Source organism: Eleutherodactylus coqui, chromosome 1, assembly GCF_035609145.1.
Source record: "Eleutherodactylus coqui strain aEleCoq1 chromosome 1, aEleCoq1.hap1, whole genome shotgun sequence".
In the NCBI taxonomy this organism is placed as follows: domain Eukaryota; kingdom Metazoa; phylum Chordata; class Amphibia; order Anura; family Eleutherodactylidae; genus Eleutherodactylus; species Eleutherodactylus coqui.
The window spans coordinates 81367288-81387280 of record NC_089837.1 but is presented as its reverse complement, the minus strand read 5'-3'; the positions used below and the strand labels follow the sequence as shown (position 1 = coordinate 81387280).

The following is a 19993-nucleotide window of genomic DNA, read 5'->3' as shown; positions in this document are numbered from 1 at the left end:
CCAATCTAATAGGCTCACTGTGGAGACGTGTCAGTTCTCCCCCCTCCTTCCCCGTGGCGGAATATTGCTAGCGATATTCCGCCTCGGCTGTGGACAGGCAGCCTTAGGCCGCCTGCAGACGGGCGGGACCCGACCCGAGCGCCTGCAGTGACCAGCGCGTACTCATCTGCGCCTGCCGGCTCCAGCTGTTTGATGTGGCGGCTTGCCGGGCAGCCGGCGCATGCGCAGACCAGAGCTGGCGGCGGGTGAGTGACATTTCTGTGCGGGGCTCGTGATTTGTTTGCCGTGCAATATTTCGCACGGCCATCTGCATAGGATTGCGTTGGTTAACACAATCCTATGCAGGCTTCCAGCAGCGGAAATTCCGCGGGAAATCCCGCCGCGGAATTTCCGCTCGTGTGCAGGCAGCCTTACTGCAGTCTTTATTACTATTTTGTGACACATATAACTTACATAGATGGTCCATACTTAGAGTAAGCCATCAATGTGTGATCAGTGGGAGTTCAATCCACTCTGATCATCGGTACACAGGAACCATTGCGTTTGCCGGAGCTCCATGACTACCGTAAATGTAGTGGGGTCATCATCCAACCTCTCCGTGTATTTTTCCAGTTGCATGGTCATTTCTTTATATTTCACAGTGGAACAATATTACAAGGGAATCCCCACACGTCATGCACTTTGAAATCGTAAGATTTATTAAAATCAACATTATAAAAAAACGTTAGAGAGGAAACCCCCAGCCAATTATTTATTTTCCGTAAATGCTATGGCTGCTCACACAAATCTTTCCGAAGCCTGTGAACATGAAACAATGCGTCTTTGTAATATCAACCTCCAGCACAGTATTGTTATTATTCTATCAACCTTAACAAAAACAACTGATATCAAACTCTTGTACTGCAGCGGATGAAAGCCAGCAGCTTATTTTCTTGCCCCACTCCTTGCCAGCTGGTCTGCCATCTCATTTCCCATATTGCCACTGTGTCCGGGCACATGTTTCTGTGGAAAACAAGAAAGTCGTTACCTGCATTATACAGCATACAAAGGCCTGTGATTTAAATACCTTGAAGCTTTTTCAGGATTGGCGCTTCCTTGGAAGGAAAATGACACGTGACCCCGAAGCACAGCATAAGATCAAGTGACAAGTTTTCCTTGAGCGATTTTTAGATGTCCCCTATAGAGTCGCCGTTATGGCTCCTTCAGATGGGCATATTTGTGCATGCAAAAATTGCACGTGCAGTAGAGATATTAATAGGTTAGTTCCCATATTCCGTATTTTGCATGCGTGTTTTTCGCACGTATAATTATTTTGTGTGCATTTATGTGCCAAAGATCCCCATAGACGTCTATGGGTGCTGCACAAACGCACGCTCAACACGAACAGAAATGCGCAATACACAACACGATTCAGTGAAAAAGAACACATCTGGACCTCATTAGGCTAAATAGTCTTTTTAAATCAGGGCGTGGTAGTTTATAAACGGTATAAACGCAAATCTACCTCATTCATAGCAAATATATTGCGCTGAAACGTGCACATTTGCGCATACGCCCATCTGAAGCTCTTAGAAAGAATACTAAGGGAGCTTACGAGCGGTTTTTTTTTAAAAAACTACATATTATGGGTTTTGCGTGTGTAATATGCGGCGACAAACTTTACGATCAACTGTGCGTTATAGGACGCATGAAATGCATGCACTATCTTGGGGCATATTACGCACGCATAAATACCAAGACCGCGCATGCGGATTCTGAGTATGTAGCAAGTACACAATGCACTACAGCGCGGTACGCTGCATAAAGTGTGAGAGCCCAGGGGCTGTCCGGTGATAATATCTGTTAGGGAACACAGAATATGACAAAGCTGGAACTTACAAATTCAACATCCATGCCGTCACACAGCCTATCAAGCTTCTGAAATGCACTCTTATTGACCACATCTCCACCGTCGTAGGTTTTCCAGCCATTTTCTTTCCATCTTGGCATCCATTCGGTCATACCTAAATTATACAAATACATTGGACAGTTAAAGGACCTAGGTCACCTTTCTTCTGCACACATTGGGAACTTTCAAGCAAATGTGTCTATAGGCCTCCATTGACCAGACAGCGGCCAAGTGGTACGGATCAGTATACCCTTTTAGCTGTACAAGAAAGCACAGTAGAATGAAGCTTCCTATACAGCGGACCACTGTAAAACATAGAACACGCTATAATCGTTTATTAACATAGATACTTATGCTAGTGTATACAGTGATATACGAACATCAGAACTTTTCATCAGGGTCCTAAGATAGAAGAATGGAAATGGTCCCCCCAACAACGTGCTGACCTCTATGAGCAGTAATTACTGGGGCAGCTGGCAAGGACTATGGATGAGGAATGGCACTTGTATGGTAGGGATGACTGTGCAGTGTTTTACTACAGAATTATCCGCTTCTACACAGCCACTCCGATATAAAACATTCAGACGTCTACCTACTTACCCCTCACAGTGTACTCGCTGTCAGTATGAATACGAACCCTGGGAATATTGTTAGCACGGGCTTGTTCCACTGCTTTGGAGGCCGCCTAATGAAGGGAAGAGTAATACAAGTTTTATTGCTGATCCATTTGAGGGCTTAGTCACACAGCGCATCGGCGCCCGTGTTACTGCACTAAAAGACGGCCGCACTGCAGATGCGGACGAATCTCCGCACTGCCGGAAGAACGAACATGTGACCGGCTCAATTGCCAGTCATGTGTTCTTTTTTCGGTGCTGCGGGGAGTCGTCTGTCATGAAGTGCAGCCGTCTTCTTCGTGCAGTAAGGGCTCAGTCACACAGGTGCATCGGCCGATGCGCCCGTGTGACTAAGCCCTAAGCTTGTTCACTTTGACAAGACGTATTTTTTTGCATATTTCATCAAGTCTTTGCATTAAGCGACTTAGGCTACCTACGCACGGCCCGATATCATGCTCGGCAATGTGCGTTTTTACGCAGATGCATGGCATTTTTCTGGAAAAATACCTTCCCATGAGTTCTATGAAGTAGGAATCTTTCAGTGCAGCTTTGAGGCGCGTTAGAGGATCAGCAAGTATTACCCCTTTATTCTCAATGGGAAACCTCGTATCACACTCGCGTGCATATTGCAGAGTACGATGTGTTTTACTGTCCCATTGAAAACAATGGGCGGTGTGTTCCAATGAATGTGAAAAGTTAGGACATGCAGCGATTTTTTTTCCTCTCATGTATACAAGTCCATTCAAAAGAATGGAGTTCATGTTCTCATGCATTTTATTAGTCTCGCGTGAGATTCTCGGCTGTGTGAACCCAGACTTCCAGAGATGTGATATGTCTGTACTTCCCCAATTATTAACCTCCCTGTAGTTAAGGAGGAGCCCTGTTAATTCAGCAGGCAAAAAAAGACATTACAGTTTAGGACGAACAGAGCTCGTCCAACTTCAAGGGGATGTAGTTCCAGTGCCATCAGCGCTGAGGACAGGCTTTTGGCATTTTAAGCCAAGATTCTTGTTTTTAAGCCCTTAATGCTCCAAGATGTACATTTGCATCATGGAGGCTCGGGTCGATCCAACTCTATACAATGCAGATACCGTCTGTTTCTTACTGCGGACACCTGCCCGAAACAGCTCAGAGATCGGCACCACTGCTGTTTAAAACCATTAACCCTTAAGTGGCATAGTCAATTTTGACAGCAGCATTTAAACGCCCAATCGATGTTTGGGGATCCCGAACGGCCCCAAACGTTGAAATTGCAAGTTACTCTATGGTTGCCATGGCACACCAGGGACTTTCGGAAAGCCCCCAGGGCTGCCATTGCAGATTGCTTATCAAGCCATACCATATAGCGGTATAATGTAGTACTAAGGTATTACATTATACTGCAGGAACAATCAAAATCATCGCAAGTTCTTGTCCCCTGTGGAGTAAAAATTTAAAAATCAGATTTAAAAAAAAAAAAAAAAGTCTAAGTAAAGAACCCCCCAAAAAATATTTGGCATAGCTGTATCCATAAAAATCCAATCAAAGTAAAGTGTTATTTGCCCAGTACAGTAATCGTCGTCACAAGGGAAAAAAAGCTAGATTTGAGCTTTTTTGGTCACTGTTGCTAAGAAAAAAAATAAAAATGTGATTAATAAGTCTTCAAGGTTGCATGTACTCGAAAACAATAGCAATAGAAACTACAGGACGCTCTCCCCCCCCCCCCCCCCAAATAATGAGCCTTCACACAACGGGACGTAAAAATAAAAACATTATGGCTCCCAGATTATGTCATCAGAAACTTTTTCCAAAGATTTTATATTTTAAAATTAGCACAGCAAACAAACAAAAAAAAAGTAACTATACATTTGGAATCATAGTAATTGTACTGACCCATAGAATAAAGTTATGGTGTCATTTTTACTGCAGTGTGTATGCCATCGAAACAAGATACCCCAAAGATGGCGGAATTGTGCTGCCCCCCTCCCCTATTTAGAATTTTTGTAAAGTTTCAGTAAATTATACGGTCCATTACTTAGTATCATTAAAAATACAACTCATCCCGCAAAAAAACAAGCCCTCAGACATCTATGTTGATGAGTAAATCAGAAAGTTACGATTTTGTATAGTGTGGAGGAAGAACCGAAAATAGAAAGAAAAGCTCAAAAGGCCCACGACCGAAAAGGGAGGGGAGAGGTAGGAGAAGCAGGCAGTATAGAAGATTTATGATTCTTTTGTATGTCCCCCTGTCCCAGGAAAGGGGGAACATGAACCTTTCTTCATCTTACCAGCTCCCCGTCAATCAGAAAGCATATTTGCTCTTCTATTGTCACATATGGGAGTCTTATCAGTTTTTATAAAAAAAACTGAACTCCTTCTGCAAAATACAAGGTCTCATACAGCTACACGGACCAAAACATAAAAATTATTATGACTGCTGGAATACAATGGAGAAATGATGTAGTGTTTCTTAAATGCCCTTAATAAGATTCAGCTCACAAGACCGTATGCGTAAAAGTCTGCATGAGGAAACCAGTGTTTTACTGCTGTGGAGCCACTGGCGAGTCCACCAATCGCCGTGTATCTCACATACGCGGCCGTCCTGTTTTTTTGTTTAAATTCCCCACGCTGTCGCTTTGCAACGGCGCGTAAATACATCGCCCATAGAGAACAATAGGCTGCATTCTGCAGTCCTATCGAAAGGTTGAGCATGCGCACTCCTTCAGCTTGGTGCATGCTCATAGCTCAGCTTTGCGTTTTGGAATCCTGAGACTTTCCACTTACAGCCTATACGTTTGTATGGGCTCCACTGAAATCAAAGGAACCCACAGAAGACTGTAATAAGTGGAGTCTGGAGTAAAAGAGTGATCACAAGGATAGCCATTGGGTCTGAACGCTGCTAAATAAGTAAAGACAAGGAAGCAGAAACTCTGGGGATGCTGAAGGTGGACAAAAAGAAGGATATTTACAAGACTGTGCAATAATTTGTATTACTGTGTATAGTAAATGTGGTTCCAGTACTAATTTGGCAATTTTTGTTAGTGGGAAAACCCCTTTAAGGCTAAAATTAGTTATGTCACTTAAGGCAACTGCTTTCTGCGGTAAATATATTTATAAGAGACAGATTAAAAATTTACAATTTAAAAAAAAAAAAAAAAAATTTACATTTTTGGCGTTTTTTTTTTTACATATTTAATGTGACTGTTGGGAGGTTAATGTCAAAAGGGGAAATGAAAAAAGGTGCAAAGGTTTCAAATACACCTGTTGCATTACTAAATGGGACTCGTCCTAACACTGCAGGCCTCCTGTAACACAATATCTATGATTATGTCACATCATCGTGGATATCACAGAGGGACAGTGTAGAAAAGAGTCATGGCCCCACAAATCATTAAAATGAAGAGGCAGAAGCACTGAGGTAAGCGCTGTACTCCATCGGTTGTGATAGGCTCCCCTCAGGCAGAGTGGTGTAAGGGTTAGAAAGTCTAGGTTGCCTGTCTAAGCATAGAAAGTCTAAGGGTGCCTGTCAAAGGGCGTGATTTCGCCGGCGGTAAACCACCGGGGAAACGCCCTCTGAAGCTGTCCATAGCATTGCTATGGAAAGCGCCGGCACACTGTCCACGAGAAGAGAATCATTGTGATTCTCCGCTCGCGGCGGGCAATTCGCAGCATGCTGCAAAGCGCCCCGATTCTCCGCAGTCAGCCTATCTATCAGATAGAGCTGACCGGCGCAGATTTGGCGTCGGCTCCTGTTTCCGGGCGGTGGATACCGCAACGCCCATGGACAGGGGTCCTTTGTCTATATAGTGCTTATTTTGCTCTCTGAGAAGCCAATGAAAAACTAAGGGAAACAGTACTCAAGGGCTTAGTCACACATCCGCCGGATATTCACGCCTGGCCGATATACGGTGTCCCTCTCTGCAGGGGGAGGATGCTGGAAGGGCCTGGGAGCAGTGCACTAAGCTCCTGCCCCCTCTCCGCCCCTTGCCACTATTTGCAACGGGAGGGGCGGTATGGGGCAGAGCTAAGTTCCAGAACTTGGCTCCACCCCCATCCAGCACCCTCACATTGCACATAGTGGCGAGGGGAGGGAGCACAGTGCATTGTTCCCGGCCCTTCCAGCATCCTCCCCCTGCATAGAGGAACACCATATATCGGCCGGGCGTGAAAACCCGTCCGATATACGGACGCCTAAATAAGCCCCGAGTCAGTGTTTATGCTTCTTCAATTATGCAATCACTTAGGTCACTGCACCCAGATCCCCACCAAACAAAATTTGTGACAGATCAAGTTTTATGCCAGGAGGATAAATGCCCACAGGGCTCAAATACTGTTAATTTTCCACAGTGAAAAATCTGCATCACTTGGTGAGTATTTTAGTGTACAGCTCGCTCCTTCATTTGAAGAGGGGGAATCTGCACTGAAAATGCGCAGCATAGTTGGCATGCTATGGAATTAAACTCTACACCCACATTTCCATTCAGCTTCAGATTTCGGGCAGAATTTTTCTGCATCATGTGGTCGAGATTTTTTAAACCCCGTCCACATAGGCAACACTGCAAATGCTGTGACTTTCCCGTACAGAAAGTCTGTAGCATTTCCACCCCATGAGGAAATACCCTGACAGTTACACTAGAATGGAACCTTGGCTTTAAAATGATTCCAAAAGCATGTCCGAATCGCCGATAGAACCGGAGCTGCAGCCATTCAAAGTAGAACTAGCTTGGTTCGTCCAAAACTGCTATGTCCTTTTGTCCTTTTCCTGCAGAACAAACTGAGCTAGTCCTAAACTTGGGGGGTGGAGGGGGAAGACAAGCTCTGCTCCCACTGACCAGTACATTACTCATAGGTGTTTAAAAACACAAAGATTTTAATTTTTAGCAAATTTTCTGAGCCTCAACATATTCAGTGTCAAGTGCGTAAAATATGGTTACCTCAATTTCTGCCCTCTGATTGGTAGATCTCCCTTCCAGTCTTCCTGATGTATTTCTGCAAAAGCAAGTTTGCATACACATCAATATAAAATTTTATGAATTAAGAAAAAAAATAAAATAAATTCATAACTATTTCATATGGTTGTGCAAAGGAAGAAAAAGAGTGTTTCTGCAATCTGATTTCATAATTTTAAGCCTCTTACATGAAAATATTGGTAAGCATCCGCAATTACAAATGAAGCTGCATCCATATTTCATTACTTTTACTGATCAGTAACACTAATAGGCTTTTTTTTTTCCCCCCTTTGTTTTTTTTTTTTTTTTTTACACAGGCTTATAAAATGTTTGAGGTGGGAATACCCATAGGTATAGAGAAATAGCCATACTGGCTGCACTTTGCTGTTTGCACGACTCCAATTCGCTTTTAGCCTTCTGTGTTTTGCGCAGCGAATCTACCACAGAAGTCTATGGCAGGTGCACAAATACACAAGTGGCAGGATGAAACACTATGCAAAATGCAGTAAGGACAGCTGGCCCTTATTAAGCTTTAGTCGACATTCAATTCCACGGAAAGGGCGTGACAAGCGCGCGTGTTAACTGGCCCAGCGAGCACAAAAATTACAGTATGTTGCAACCCGCTGATTATTGCCCTCTCCAAACCGTATTCATGCGCAAATACAATGCGGTTAGTGTATTTGTGCAAACGCTCTTATGCAGCCGCCCTGAAGATTCTGCTCCAAAATATGCATGTATACATGACGAGCAGAAATCTGCAGCAAGAGCAGATTAACCTGCATCCTAAGCTGCATCTTGCTGGTGTAGGTTTTTGCTATAACCCGAGTCGGTTTATAGTAATTATGACAGACTGCACACAGCCATGCTCCCTACAGCCAAGCCATACCTACTTTCTAAAAAAGTGACAGCATGGCGCAACTGCCTGATGTCTCAATTTTAGCATTTGTACCAAAATTGCAACTTTTTTTCCACCAAAGTTCTGCCTCAGTTGAAGTAGTAAATAGGCCTCAATATGTGTCTGACAGAGGTCTTATTATGCTTTCTTTCCATTTCAATCCATTAAAAAAAAAAAATAATTCAGAAATCAAGCATTAGGGCTTAATCCCACGAGTGTATATCGGCTGGTGCTTTCATGGCCGGCCGATATACGCTTCCATCTAAGCAGTTTCCCCCTTCCCTCCCCCTCACTGGCTCTCTGCCTCTCTCCTCCAGTCCTGCGTTTGCAGTGGGAGGGGGCGGAGCCAAGCTCTGCTCTGTCCCACCCACTCCCATTGCTGGCTATGGACAAAGGGCAGGGAGGGGGCTGGAGATTAGCTCCACCCCCATCCCACCCACTCCCATTGCAAACTGCTTGGAGGAGAGGAGAGAAACAGAGAGCTGGTGAGTGGGTGGGACAGCGTGAAAACCCAGTCTATATATGCACATCTGAATAAGCCCTTAATGTGAAAAAACTAAGACATAAGTTACTTACAGGTGATGATTAGGACCCCAGTACGTGCCATATCCAGCTTGTGGATCAGATCTCCCATTGCGAAGACAGCATCCATCAGTATAGACGTCTACTGCTTTTCCTGTAAAGGGGAAATCTGTCTTATTAGGACGCATAATAGATTTCCTGATCTATTATTTATACAAAAACTCCCATTTACATATGTAACCATTTGTGTTCCGTACCATAGCTGTTTTATTAGGGTGTATTCATACAAGGCATTCACAGGATTTATGCTTTTTTTTTGTTGTATTTTTTGACAGTTTTTCAATGCAAAAAAAATAAAAATTAAACAATTAGCCAAGAGTAAAATGTGAATCCTTCAGATTCGCAGCCTGATCATCAGTGTACAGCAGCAATAGTAGCAATAAAAGAATGAAACTATTTGCCAACCTGGAGCATTCGAGCCTTGTCCAACGGTTTCATCAAGTAACTTTTTTTGTAACATTTGCAATGGAGGGCAGGTCATACTCATTTATTAGGGTACACATGGTCCCTGCTGCAGCTACAAGCAGTGCCAATAGTTAGAGCACTGAATACTACTGCTACAGTTTTGTGAAAAGAAATCTCATGACCATTAACAATTAATTTGAAAATCATTCGGTTTTTGGCCACTGCCAAATGCATTTGTACCCGTAGGCCTGTGTCACACAGGTGTGTTTGCGCACGCAACACGCACAAAATATATCCCATCGATTTCAATGGGTTTGTTCACATGCGTGTATTTGGTCTGCGCAATTCGGTCACTCAAAGAATTGACAAGTTACCTTGGACTTCGGATGTGGTGGCCTGGTGTTATTTTGGGTAGGCCCATAACACCAGGTAAGTCCCCTCCATTCTGGAGTTCTTCTAAGTTTACACCTCTGGAGCCAGCGCTGCACTTTCTTTTAATTGGGAACTTAAAGTGACCCTGGAAAAGATCTAAAAGTAGCCCCATGTTGTACCAATGTAGCAGCGCCAACCATGATGACTAGAGCGCTACGTTAATTGAGGAGGTGCACTTCGCTACTTAGGTAGTGCGGCCGCCGCTACTTGGTTTGAAAGGCCAGCCTTACCATGCAACCATCGGTGCGGAAGTGTGTCGGAATTCTGTGTGTAGATTTTGCCCATTGACAGGGCTAAATCTACGTGCAAATTCACAGGGGGGAAAAAAAAAACAAAAAAAAAAACACATGGTGAATTCCGGCGTGTGAACATACCCTTGGCTGGGTTCACACGAGCGGATTTCCAGCGGTTTGGCCGCACCGAAAAAAACCCGTGGGAAGCGCAGCTTCAAAGCCCGCGGCATTCGGCCACTGACATTCTGCTGCGGCTTTCTCTCCCCATAAAGGGGAGCAAGGCCGCAGCGCGAAAAAAAATAAATATATTGACATGCTGCATATTCCAAATCTGTGTCGCAATGCCGATTCCACCCAGCTTTGCCGTGACTGATTAGCCGCCCCGTGTAGACGAGAATTTTGCAAATGCAGCGGGTCACATGATCAGCATGACCTGGAGGCGGGATTAGGCCAATGAGGGGACTCGCTGGCTCAGACTCGGCTGATCTCAATAGTGGCTCTCAAGAAGCCGCAGCTCAACTGTACCTGCTAGCCCACCCCTGTACCAGGCTCCTCCCGCCCCTTGTGTGTGAGTGTCTGTAGTAACAGTCACACGTCAGTGTTGGGCAGGCAAGCCACAATGGCTTCTTGTACACATGGCCAGCCGAATGTAATTAAGTTGTCACAGACAGCCGCCAACGCACAGAGTAGTAGCCCCAACAGGACTTTTTCAGATACAGTAAGCAGGCAATCCGCCCCGTTAAGCTCCTTAATTCCTAAATGTCCGACATTAGCCTTCAATTCACTCCACATTATGGTATGTTCAAAAGTACCAGAAATTCTGTGGCTTTTCTATGTGGATTTGTGAGCAGGAATATCCACAGTGGATCCCAGTGCAAGGCATATAGATGAGATCTCAACAAATCTCATGCAACACAGTGAGGAAAATTTGCGCATGGAAATTAATCTGCAGTGCAGAGTTTTAAATCCACAGCATGTAGATTCCTGGAGTGGATTTTAACCCCTTCAATGTGCAAGTAGTGAGATCTGCGGCACAATTTAGAGCAAAGCCCACCAAGTAGAATTTGCCTGCCAAATTGCCATGAAATGTTCTGCCATACTTGACCTAATCATTGAAGCAGAGAAGCTATGGAGCACAAATGGCTTCTCATCATAGGTTGAATAGTAATGGCTCATACACATGGCATTTTTACTAACTGACATTTCATTGTTCATGGATTCGTTGGCCATAGTAAACTGTTGGAGACCTTAAGCCGGCTGCACATGATCGGATTTGAATTGCGGGGTCCGCGATAGTCACCCGCGCGGACGATCCACAGTATTCCGCAAACATTGGATGAGTAGAACATTCGCATACCCACTCACATGAGAAGGTAGCAATTGCGATTTGCACGAGGGGATTTAAAATCATAGCATGCTCTATTGTTGTGCAGACTCCGCATGGACAGCTTCCATTGAAGTCAACGGAAGCCATCCGACCCGAGGCCCATCAGCAATTAACATTGCGGATTGGCCACGGGTACCTGGGTCATCGCCTAGCGATGGTGCAGGAAAAAGAACGTTTTTTTAAAAACCTGTACTGTGCATGACAGACGGCGAGTGTCCGCGGTCATCCGCAATACAGGAGAAAGCAGGTACGTGAGAGTTGCCAGCCGCAGTTGGAATCCGACCCTTCCATGTGCAGCTGGCCTTACAGTGAATGACTGCCAGAGAGAAGTATGAATTTGGTAATTTCGGCCAACAAATCTCTGTGTATGGCCACCTTTACTGCTCCGTTTATGAGCTATGGACTGCGTTTAGGTTGAATGATCAGGAAGGACTTTCCTAAAGCTCTCCTGCTACAATACCACCAGGAATACAGCTTATAGTTCACTTCCGTACCTTGTCCTCCGTATCTTCCAGATGAAGAGTAGTCCCCGCGTTCCCTGCAAGAGCAAACGCAATGTTAAAAACAAGTCTCATCGACAGTTTGACCATATATTCAGCTTTTTGTACAAATCCTGTCTCAGAAAATCAGTAGTCTTCTTTCCCAGACTGGAAGACTAGCTTTAATTGCCCCAGTATACCATAGAAAATTAACCAAAATATGTTCGTTTTCTTCACTTTTAATTTTTCCTCCCAGCTTTAAAAAAAAAAAAAACAAAAAAAAAACAAAAAAACACGGAACTTTAAATTTCACAGGAAGGCTTGTTTTTTTTTTTGTGCACGGACTTGCATTTTTCAAAGATACCCTTTAAAAGGGGATAAACTTGCTGATCGGTGGGGGACTAACCGGCAGTGAGGATTACTGGGGACACAGGACCTCCATTCTAAATTGGTGGGGGTCTCAGCGGTGACTAGTAAAGAATTTAAAAAAAAAAAAATCATAAATCATGATGATATGATTGGTTCAACGAGCACTACATTGATTTAACTGAGCAGTTCTCAAGAACCAATCACAGCCATCACATTGGTTCTCGAGTGCTGCTTAGCCAATCAGAGCAATTGCTTCCTAGAGGTGGGATTTGTGAATTCCATAACCAGGAAGTGATCCTCTTTAGGCAGCCGAGGACTGCAGTAAGCACGCTGGAGCTCAGGACAGCAATGAGAGGGACGCGGACCGAGCCTACTAGGTAATTTATAGCCTTTTGTTTAATTATTTAATGCAGCTAAGGCTTATTTTCGGGAAAACACGAATTCGGGGGGAAAAGACAGCATAAGCTGTCAAAGAAGTAGGCAGTAAATGTCATGCCACCAGAGGGAGTACATGTACTCCTTTTGCCATAGTTTAAACATGTCAAGAAAAATATCCTACAGAAGGGATGGAAAGGGTCTGCAAAGTGGTTTGCGTTGCAAGTGATAAAATCCACAACACACGGGGCATGCAATGGACTTTTTCTGGAACACGTGAATGAAATTTTGTGAGGGTCTATTAACATGATGCAGGTAAATTATGGTTCTGTTGCAGTGATGAACACAAAGGACATGATTTTACAAAAACCACTGCATTTGAACGTGACTTTGCATTAAACTCATGAATGGACTGCAATCAGACTGCACTTGTCACACTAGAGGCTCATGCACAAGAGCATAAATGCGCAGCATATTAAGTGTGTATTTTTTCCATTGGGTTCATTCACAGTTGCATGAAAATCGTGTGAAAGGAAAAAAAAAATATATATATAAAATATAATTTGGCCCGTGAATATTTTGCGTAATCACGGACCGAAATAGGCATACGCCCGTGTGAATGTACCTTAAAGGCGATTGCAGACGTATATGTTCAACAGTACGGAGTGTAGTTGCACATGAATGAGTTTAACAATTTTTTTTTTTGCCAGCCGTTCAAACTTTAGCGCAAGAGTTTGAAAAAAAAAAAAAAAAAAAAAAGAAGAGGTAAGATAGGTCCTGCCCTATCTTTCCCACATATATAGTTAACCCTTTCCCACATATAGTTAACCCCTTAACGCTACAGGATGCTGACAGCAGCAATTAAATGCCCCGGTCGATGTCGGGGGTCACGCACTGCTCCCTATGATAAGATCGCAGGTTGCCGTGTGGTTGCCATGCAAGCCAGTGGCCTTCTGAAAGGCCCCAGGGCCGCCATGGCAGGTTGCCTATCAAGCCATGCCTGCGGGGTGGTTTCATAGATTGCCTGTCAGATCATGGTATGATGTAATGGCATAACTATGAGAGATCAAAGCATCCCACATTCTTGCCCCCCCCCCCCCCCCCTATGGGGGCAAAAAAAAAAAATCTATAAAAATTAGTCTAAAAAAGTTTTATTATCATTAAAAAAGTGCCATATTTTATAATAAAAGAATCTAAATAACAAAACCAAAAAAGCATATTTTCCATTTCACTCCACTTAGAATTTTTAAAAAGTTCTTTAGGACATTCTATAGTACATTAACCCCTTAGCGACGGCCCCATAGTGTTTTTACCTCCTGCAGCTGCAGGATGTGTATGGAGGGCAATTGCGCTGCCATCACACTCCATACATTGCGGGTGTCAGCTGTTTCATACGGCTGACACCCGTGGGCAACAGCCTCGACAAGCCATGCAGCCGATCGTGGCAGTTGACAGCAGCATTTAAACTTCCCTAACGATGTTCGGGGGTCCTGTAAGGCCACCCCGCGATGAGACCTGAAAGGCCCCAGGGCTGTCTTAGCAGAATGCCCATCAAGCCATCCCCATGGGGTGGCTTGTTAGAATGCCTGTCAGATCGCAGTATGATATAATGCTATGGTATTACGTCATACTGCAGGAGCGATCAAAGTGCCACATGTTCTCGTCCCCTAGGGGGCTTAAAAGAAAAGCAAAAATAAGAATAAAGTTTTACTAATTATTAAAAATTTTTTTTTTTTTTTTTTAAAGTAATAAAAGTTTAAAAAGAAAACCCTTTTGCAAAATTGACAATAAAAGAAATCTAAATAATAAAAACAAAAATACATATTTGGTATCGCAGCATCCGTAAAAGTCCGATCTATCAAAGGAACGCGCTATTTACCCTGCATGGTGAAAAAAAGAAAAAAAAGGTAATTACCGGAAATGCGCTTTTTTGGTCACTCTGGTCTCCAAGAAAAAAAATGTATTAAAAAGCGATCAAAAAGTCGTATGTATTTAAAAAAAAAAAAAAAAAGGTACCCATAGAAAGCAAAGGATGTACTGCACAAAATGAGCCCCCACACAACTATGTTGACGGAAAAATAAAAAAAGTTATTGTGCGCAGAAGATGGACAGAAAATAATTTAAAAAAAATTAAATATCTTTAAAAAAAATATCAGTAGTACAGCAAAAAAAAACCAAAAAAAAAACCTACATAAGTTTGGTATCGTAGTAATCGTACTGACCCATAGAATAAACGTATGTCATTTTTGTTGCAGTTTGTGAGTCGTAGCGTCGTACAAACAAGAAGCACAAAAAAGATGGCGGAAAGTCGTTTTTTCCATTTCTCTCCACTTAGAATTTTAGAAAGGTTTTCAGTACATTATATAGTACTGTTGAAAAATACAACCTGTCCCGCAAAAAACAAGCCCTCATACAGCTAAATCGATGGATAAATAAAGGAGTTACAATTTTTTAAGAGTGGGGCGCTAGGAAAAAAAAGAATAGAACAAAAAAGCAAATAAGGGGTTAAATAGTACCATTGTCGCACTGTAAATCCATGGGCCAGAAGTACACTTACGGTTCCGAATTATAAGCGCTGTCTGGCAGCGATCAGAGGACCTGTAATTCCTTCTGTGAATAATAATGGTGTCTCAGGGCTCGGTGCCACAATGTCTGGATTGTACATAACACACAGGATGGGACACAAATAGTTGGGGGATATATGGTAACAGCTGACATCCCCCTGTAACAAAGGGTTTCCTTGCTGGTCCCAGAATGACCAAGTGACATCAAAGCCCCCTCCTGTTACAGAGGTCAATGCATATTCATCAACTCTGCTTGGCAGAAAATACCCTTTGCCACCTTTCCGAGTTGACCTCGACAGGCGAGGATCTACCAGTATCGGTACATCACAGGGCACACTTCCACTTAGTTGAAAATGGTGCTGTTTTGAAGGGGTGAAATCTGCTATGGAAATGCATCAAAAACTATGTCAAAATAAGGGCTTTAACACATTTGTTGCTGCAGTTTTGATGATTTCCCACTACGTATGAACCTACTCTTCAGTGAGACACTGTGGTGGGAACATGCTTTTTTGCCTAGTGTTCCAGAACCTTGAGAATAAGGGAGATGGAATAAATCCTCCACAGTGCCACCTACTGAAAGGCAGCATTCCTTCGAGTCAAAGTGGGACTTTTTATACAAGTCTTGCTACAATGACTGGGAATCAAAAGCAAAGCCAGACTCCATGTACATACAGCTGTTTCCGGGTTATTGCCCATCATCAGTGTACAGTAGGAGTCTGGCTTTTGCTAGTGAGAGGCCAGGGACAGGGGTCAGAAACGCTCTTTTCTCCTTAGGGAGAGCAACTATATACTATAAATAAGTGAGGAGACTCAAATGGCCACGCACGCTCCTCTGGGTAATATGCAAATAAGGGAGATGGAATAAATCCTCCACAGTGCCACCTATTGAAAGGCAGCATTCCTTCAAGTCAAAGGCCGACTTTTTATACAAGTCTTGCTACAATGTCTGGGAATCAAAAGCAAAGCCAGACCCCATGTACATACAGCTGTTTCCGGGTTATTGCCCATCATCAGTGTACAGTAGGCATCTGGCTTTTGCTAGTGAGAGGCCAGGGACAGGGGTCAGAAACGCTCTTTTCTCCTTAGGGAGAGCAACTATATACTATAAATAAGTGAGGAGACTCAAATGGCCACGCACGCTCCTCTGGGTAATATGCAAATAAGGGAGATGGAATAAATCCTCCACAGTGCCACCTACTGAAAGGCAGCATTCCTTCGAGTCAAAGTGGGACTTTTTATACAAGTCTTGCTACAATGACTGGGAATCAAAAGCAAAGCCAGACTGCATGTACATACAGCTGTTTCCGGGTTATTGCCCATCATCAGTGTACAGTAGGAGTCTGGCTTTTGCTAGTGAGAGGCCAGGGACAGGGGTCAGAAACGCTCTTTTCTCCTTAGGGAGAGCAACTATATACTATAAATAAGTGAGGAGACTCAAATGGCCACGCACGCTCCTCTGGGTAATATGCAAATAAGGGAGATGGAATAAATCCTCCACAGTGCCACCTATTGAAAGGCAGCATTCCTTCAAGTCAAAGGCCGACTTTTTATACAAGTCTTGCTACAATGTCTGGGAATCAAAAGCAAAGCCAGACCCCATGTACATACAGCTGTTTCCGGGTTATTGCCCATCATCAGTGTACAGTAGGCATCTGGCTTTTGCTAGTGAGAGGCCAGGGACAGGGGTCAGAAACGCTCTTTTCTCCTTAGGGAGAGCAACTATATACTATAAATAAGTGAGGAGACTCAAATGGCCACGCACGCTCCTCTGGGTAATATGCAAATAAGGGAGATGGAATAAATCCTCCACAGTGCCACCTACTGAAAGGCAGCATTCCTTCGAGTCAAAGTGGGACTTTTTATACAAGTCTTGCTACAATGACTGGGAATCAAAAGCAAAGCCAGATCCCATGTACATACAGCTGTTTCCAGGTTATTGCCCATCATCAGTGTACAGTAGGAGTCTGGCTTTTGCTAGTGAGAGGCCAGGGACAGGGGTCAGAAACGCTCTTTTCTCCTTAGGGAGAGCAACTATATACTATAAACTAAGTGAGGAGACTCAAATGGCCACGCACGCTCCTCTGGGTAATATGCAAATAAGGGAGATGGAATAAATCCTCCACAGTGCCACCTACTGAAAGGCAGCATTCCTTCGAGTCAAAGTGGGACTTTTTATACAAGTCTTGCTACAATGACTGGGAATCAAAAGCAAAGCCAGACCCCATGTACATACACTACACTAGAACCTTGAGAAACGCGCACACCTCCGGTTGTTGATTCCGCCCCCAGACATGCAGAACTAGAGGAACAGCAGAGCTGGCAGGGCTGGGGCAGCGCATTATACAAGGGGCTCGTACAGTAAGTGGTCCTGCTTATGGCCACCAGGGAGCAGGAAGGCAGAATCCCCAGTGCAGATGTTCATGCAGCCTAGTTCACCCCACTCCTCCTCCCCATCTCGTCATGCCATAATATAACTTTATGTAACCATTTCACTGCTGGTTTTTAGACTTTGGCGTAGCGCTGTGTAGGACACGTGGATTATAAAGAGAGGTAGCCATTACAAGCTCCGTATTAAATACATGCAAAGCCATTTAACCTTCGGCTGCTGGCACCCTGCGTTCGGGGCAGTTCTGGGTTTCCGGCTCTCTGCAACTTTTGTTGGAGGAGAAAAAAAAACGGAAATAAAACAAGGGGGGGGGGGGGGATTTCCCCATTGATTTCAATTGGCTTTAAAAAAAAAAAAAAAAAAACACATTAAACAGAAAGCGTACGGCAAGGCTTCAGTTTGCTCCCATTGTGTTAGGTTTCCATTTTTTTTAATGGGACAAAAAAAAATCAGCAGCGGTAATTTTCCATTCAAAAAGGGAAAAAAAAGCTAATCTATCAGAATAGAAGTAAAGAGAAGCCTTTCTGTTTTTATTTTATTTCAGGTCCACTGGACAATTATAATTCCATAAACCGCGCTGGTCTCCCGCACGCATTTTCTGCGCCCGTAGGGATGCATTGGACACCTGCAGGTAAGTAAATACCTACGGATGTCCTTTTTCCCTGCCGCACCGATCGCACGTTTAGGACATCTCCCGCAGCATGCTCCATTTTCTGCAGCTCCCCCGCAGGCTTCCATAGAAGCCCATGGAAGCCGTCCGAATCCACGGCACATGCACAGCTGAATTTCTGCTCTCCAGCGCAGGAGAGCAGTCCAAAATATAAAGAGTGCACGGCGCATGGGTGCGGCACGCTTCCGGCATGCCAAGCCCATTCGCCGGGCCGAAGAAAGAAGATTCGGCCGCGACGGAAAGAAGATACGCTGCGTCCGGACAGGTAAGAAAAATCAGTTTTCAGGCCTCATGTCCGCGGGAAAGGAGGGACCCGCTGCGGGATTCTGCATGGAGAATCGGGGCGGGCCCGAATTTCCTAGTGGACAGGAGACCTAAGGGTTAATGCTGCCTTCCCCGTGGCAGAACAACACAGGTTCTATTAAACCCAATGGCTGAGTCCTCACATGTGGGATTCACGGCACGCTCTATTGTACCGCAGCGGGAGGTTTCCATTAAAATAGTATTAATGAAGACTGCAGTAAAAAGCGCTTTTTTCCATGATTGCCAGCAAGGACTTTTTTGCGTATCCCCGCGGCGTAAAACCGCGGGCGTATCCCGCTCCGTCCGTGGGCAGGAGGCGTGGAAGCAGCCTTATCCTGGCAGGAGCCATAAGGGCGCGGCGAAAAAAGCACTTGGTGCACATTAATTTTTTTCTGCTCCTATTACTGACAACAGCCACAATGTGGAGCAGCAATGAGCTCCCTACTAATCCTGTCACACACCATCTTTGATAAGGTATGTGCCCTCTAACACGCCTCCCTCTGTAATGTGGCTACTAAACGTGTTGTCTTTGGCCAGCCATAAAACATTAAGGATTCATATCCTTATTCCCCCATGTCAGAGTTGCCTCCTTTCTCTATACAGCTAACCATAAGCTATGAGGTAAACTGCGCCATTCTCTTCCCGCCGTTTGCCCAGCGTGGGCGGGGCCTCGCAGCTTCCCGCCACAATCACCTCAGCTATGGCGGAACCTCTGTAGTGCGCACTTAGAATGTCTGACGTAATACATCCTCTCCCTCATCTACAAACAGCCGCAGTCTCACAATAAAAGGCCTCCCGTCACTTCTATGAAGAGAAATCTCCTTATACTCTTCTGTACTCGACTACCAATTAGTCCTTCAGCCATCCCACACACTGCCCGCTCCTCACCAGCTCCTGTAGGCTCCGGACTGGCGGCCTCTGGACATGGCGATGAGTTGTGAGGAGAAGCACTTCACACCTGGTTATCTGTCTGCTGCAGGGCTCTGTACTGCTGCCCCCCTACAGATGCGGGCTCTATTATAGTGGGTGGCCGGGGCGGGGTGTGGGGGGGGAGGACTCCACTCTTAAGTTTCATTTTCAGTGAAGTTGCCTAATTATTATCATACACTCCCAAGTCTGACGACAATGGTGGGCAGACCGTGCTGGAGAGTGGGCTGTGGGTGCAGTGTCTTACAGTAATACACCTGGGGCATGAGGGCTCCACAGAAACATAGGGTGCTGCTCCTGGGGGGAGGGGTGAACCCCTAAAGGAAGCCAGTTTCCCCAATACAAGCTTGTACTGAAATGGCCGCCTGGTAGTGAATCCCACACATTAAAACAACTCTGATTCCCACCTAAGTTACGCCGAGTCTCCACAACCATTTTGCCTGTCCACAGGCGTTGCAATATCCCGCCGCCGCGGAGCAGCAGCCAGCTGACGGATCTCTGTGGTGAGCCTATCTGACAGGCTCACCGCGGAGAATCACAGTAATTCGCAGCATGC

General features: G+C 44.6%; 1 protein-coding gene across 1 annotated transcript; it reads right to left on the bottom strand.

Moving 5' to 3' along the window:
* Positions 1 to 677: 677 nt before the first annotated feature.
* On the bottom strand, positions 678 to 19544 carry LOC136609971 (ribonuclease H1-like). Its single transcript, XM_066589249.1, has 7 exons — positions 19399 to 19544; positions 11859 to 11902; positions 8902 to 9001; positions 7416 to 7470; positions 2489 to 2573; positions 1879 to 2003; positions 678 to 1002 (listed from the first exon to the last, which is right to left on the bottom strand). The coding sequence occupies exons 1-7, from the start codon at positions 19434 to 19436 to the stop codon at positions 925 to 927; spliced, it is 525 nt and encodes a 174-aa protein (XP_066445346.1). The 5' UTR covers positions 19437 to 19544; the 3' UTR covers positions 678 to 924.
* Positions 19545 to 19993: the final 449 nt, after the last annotated feature.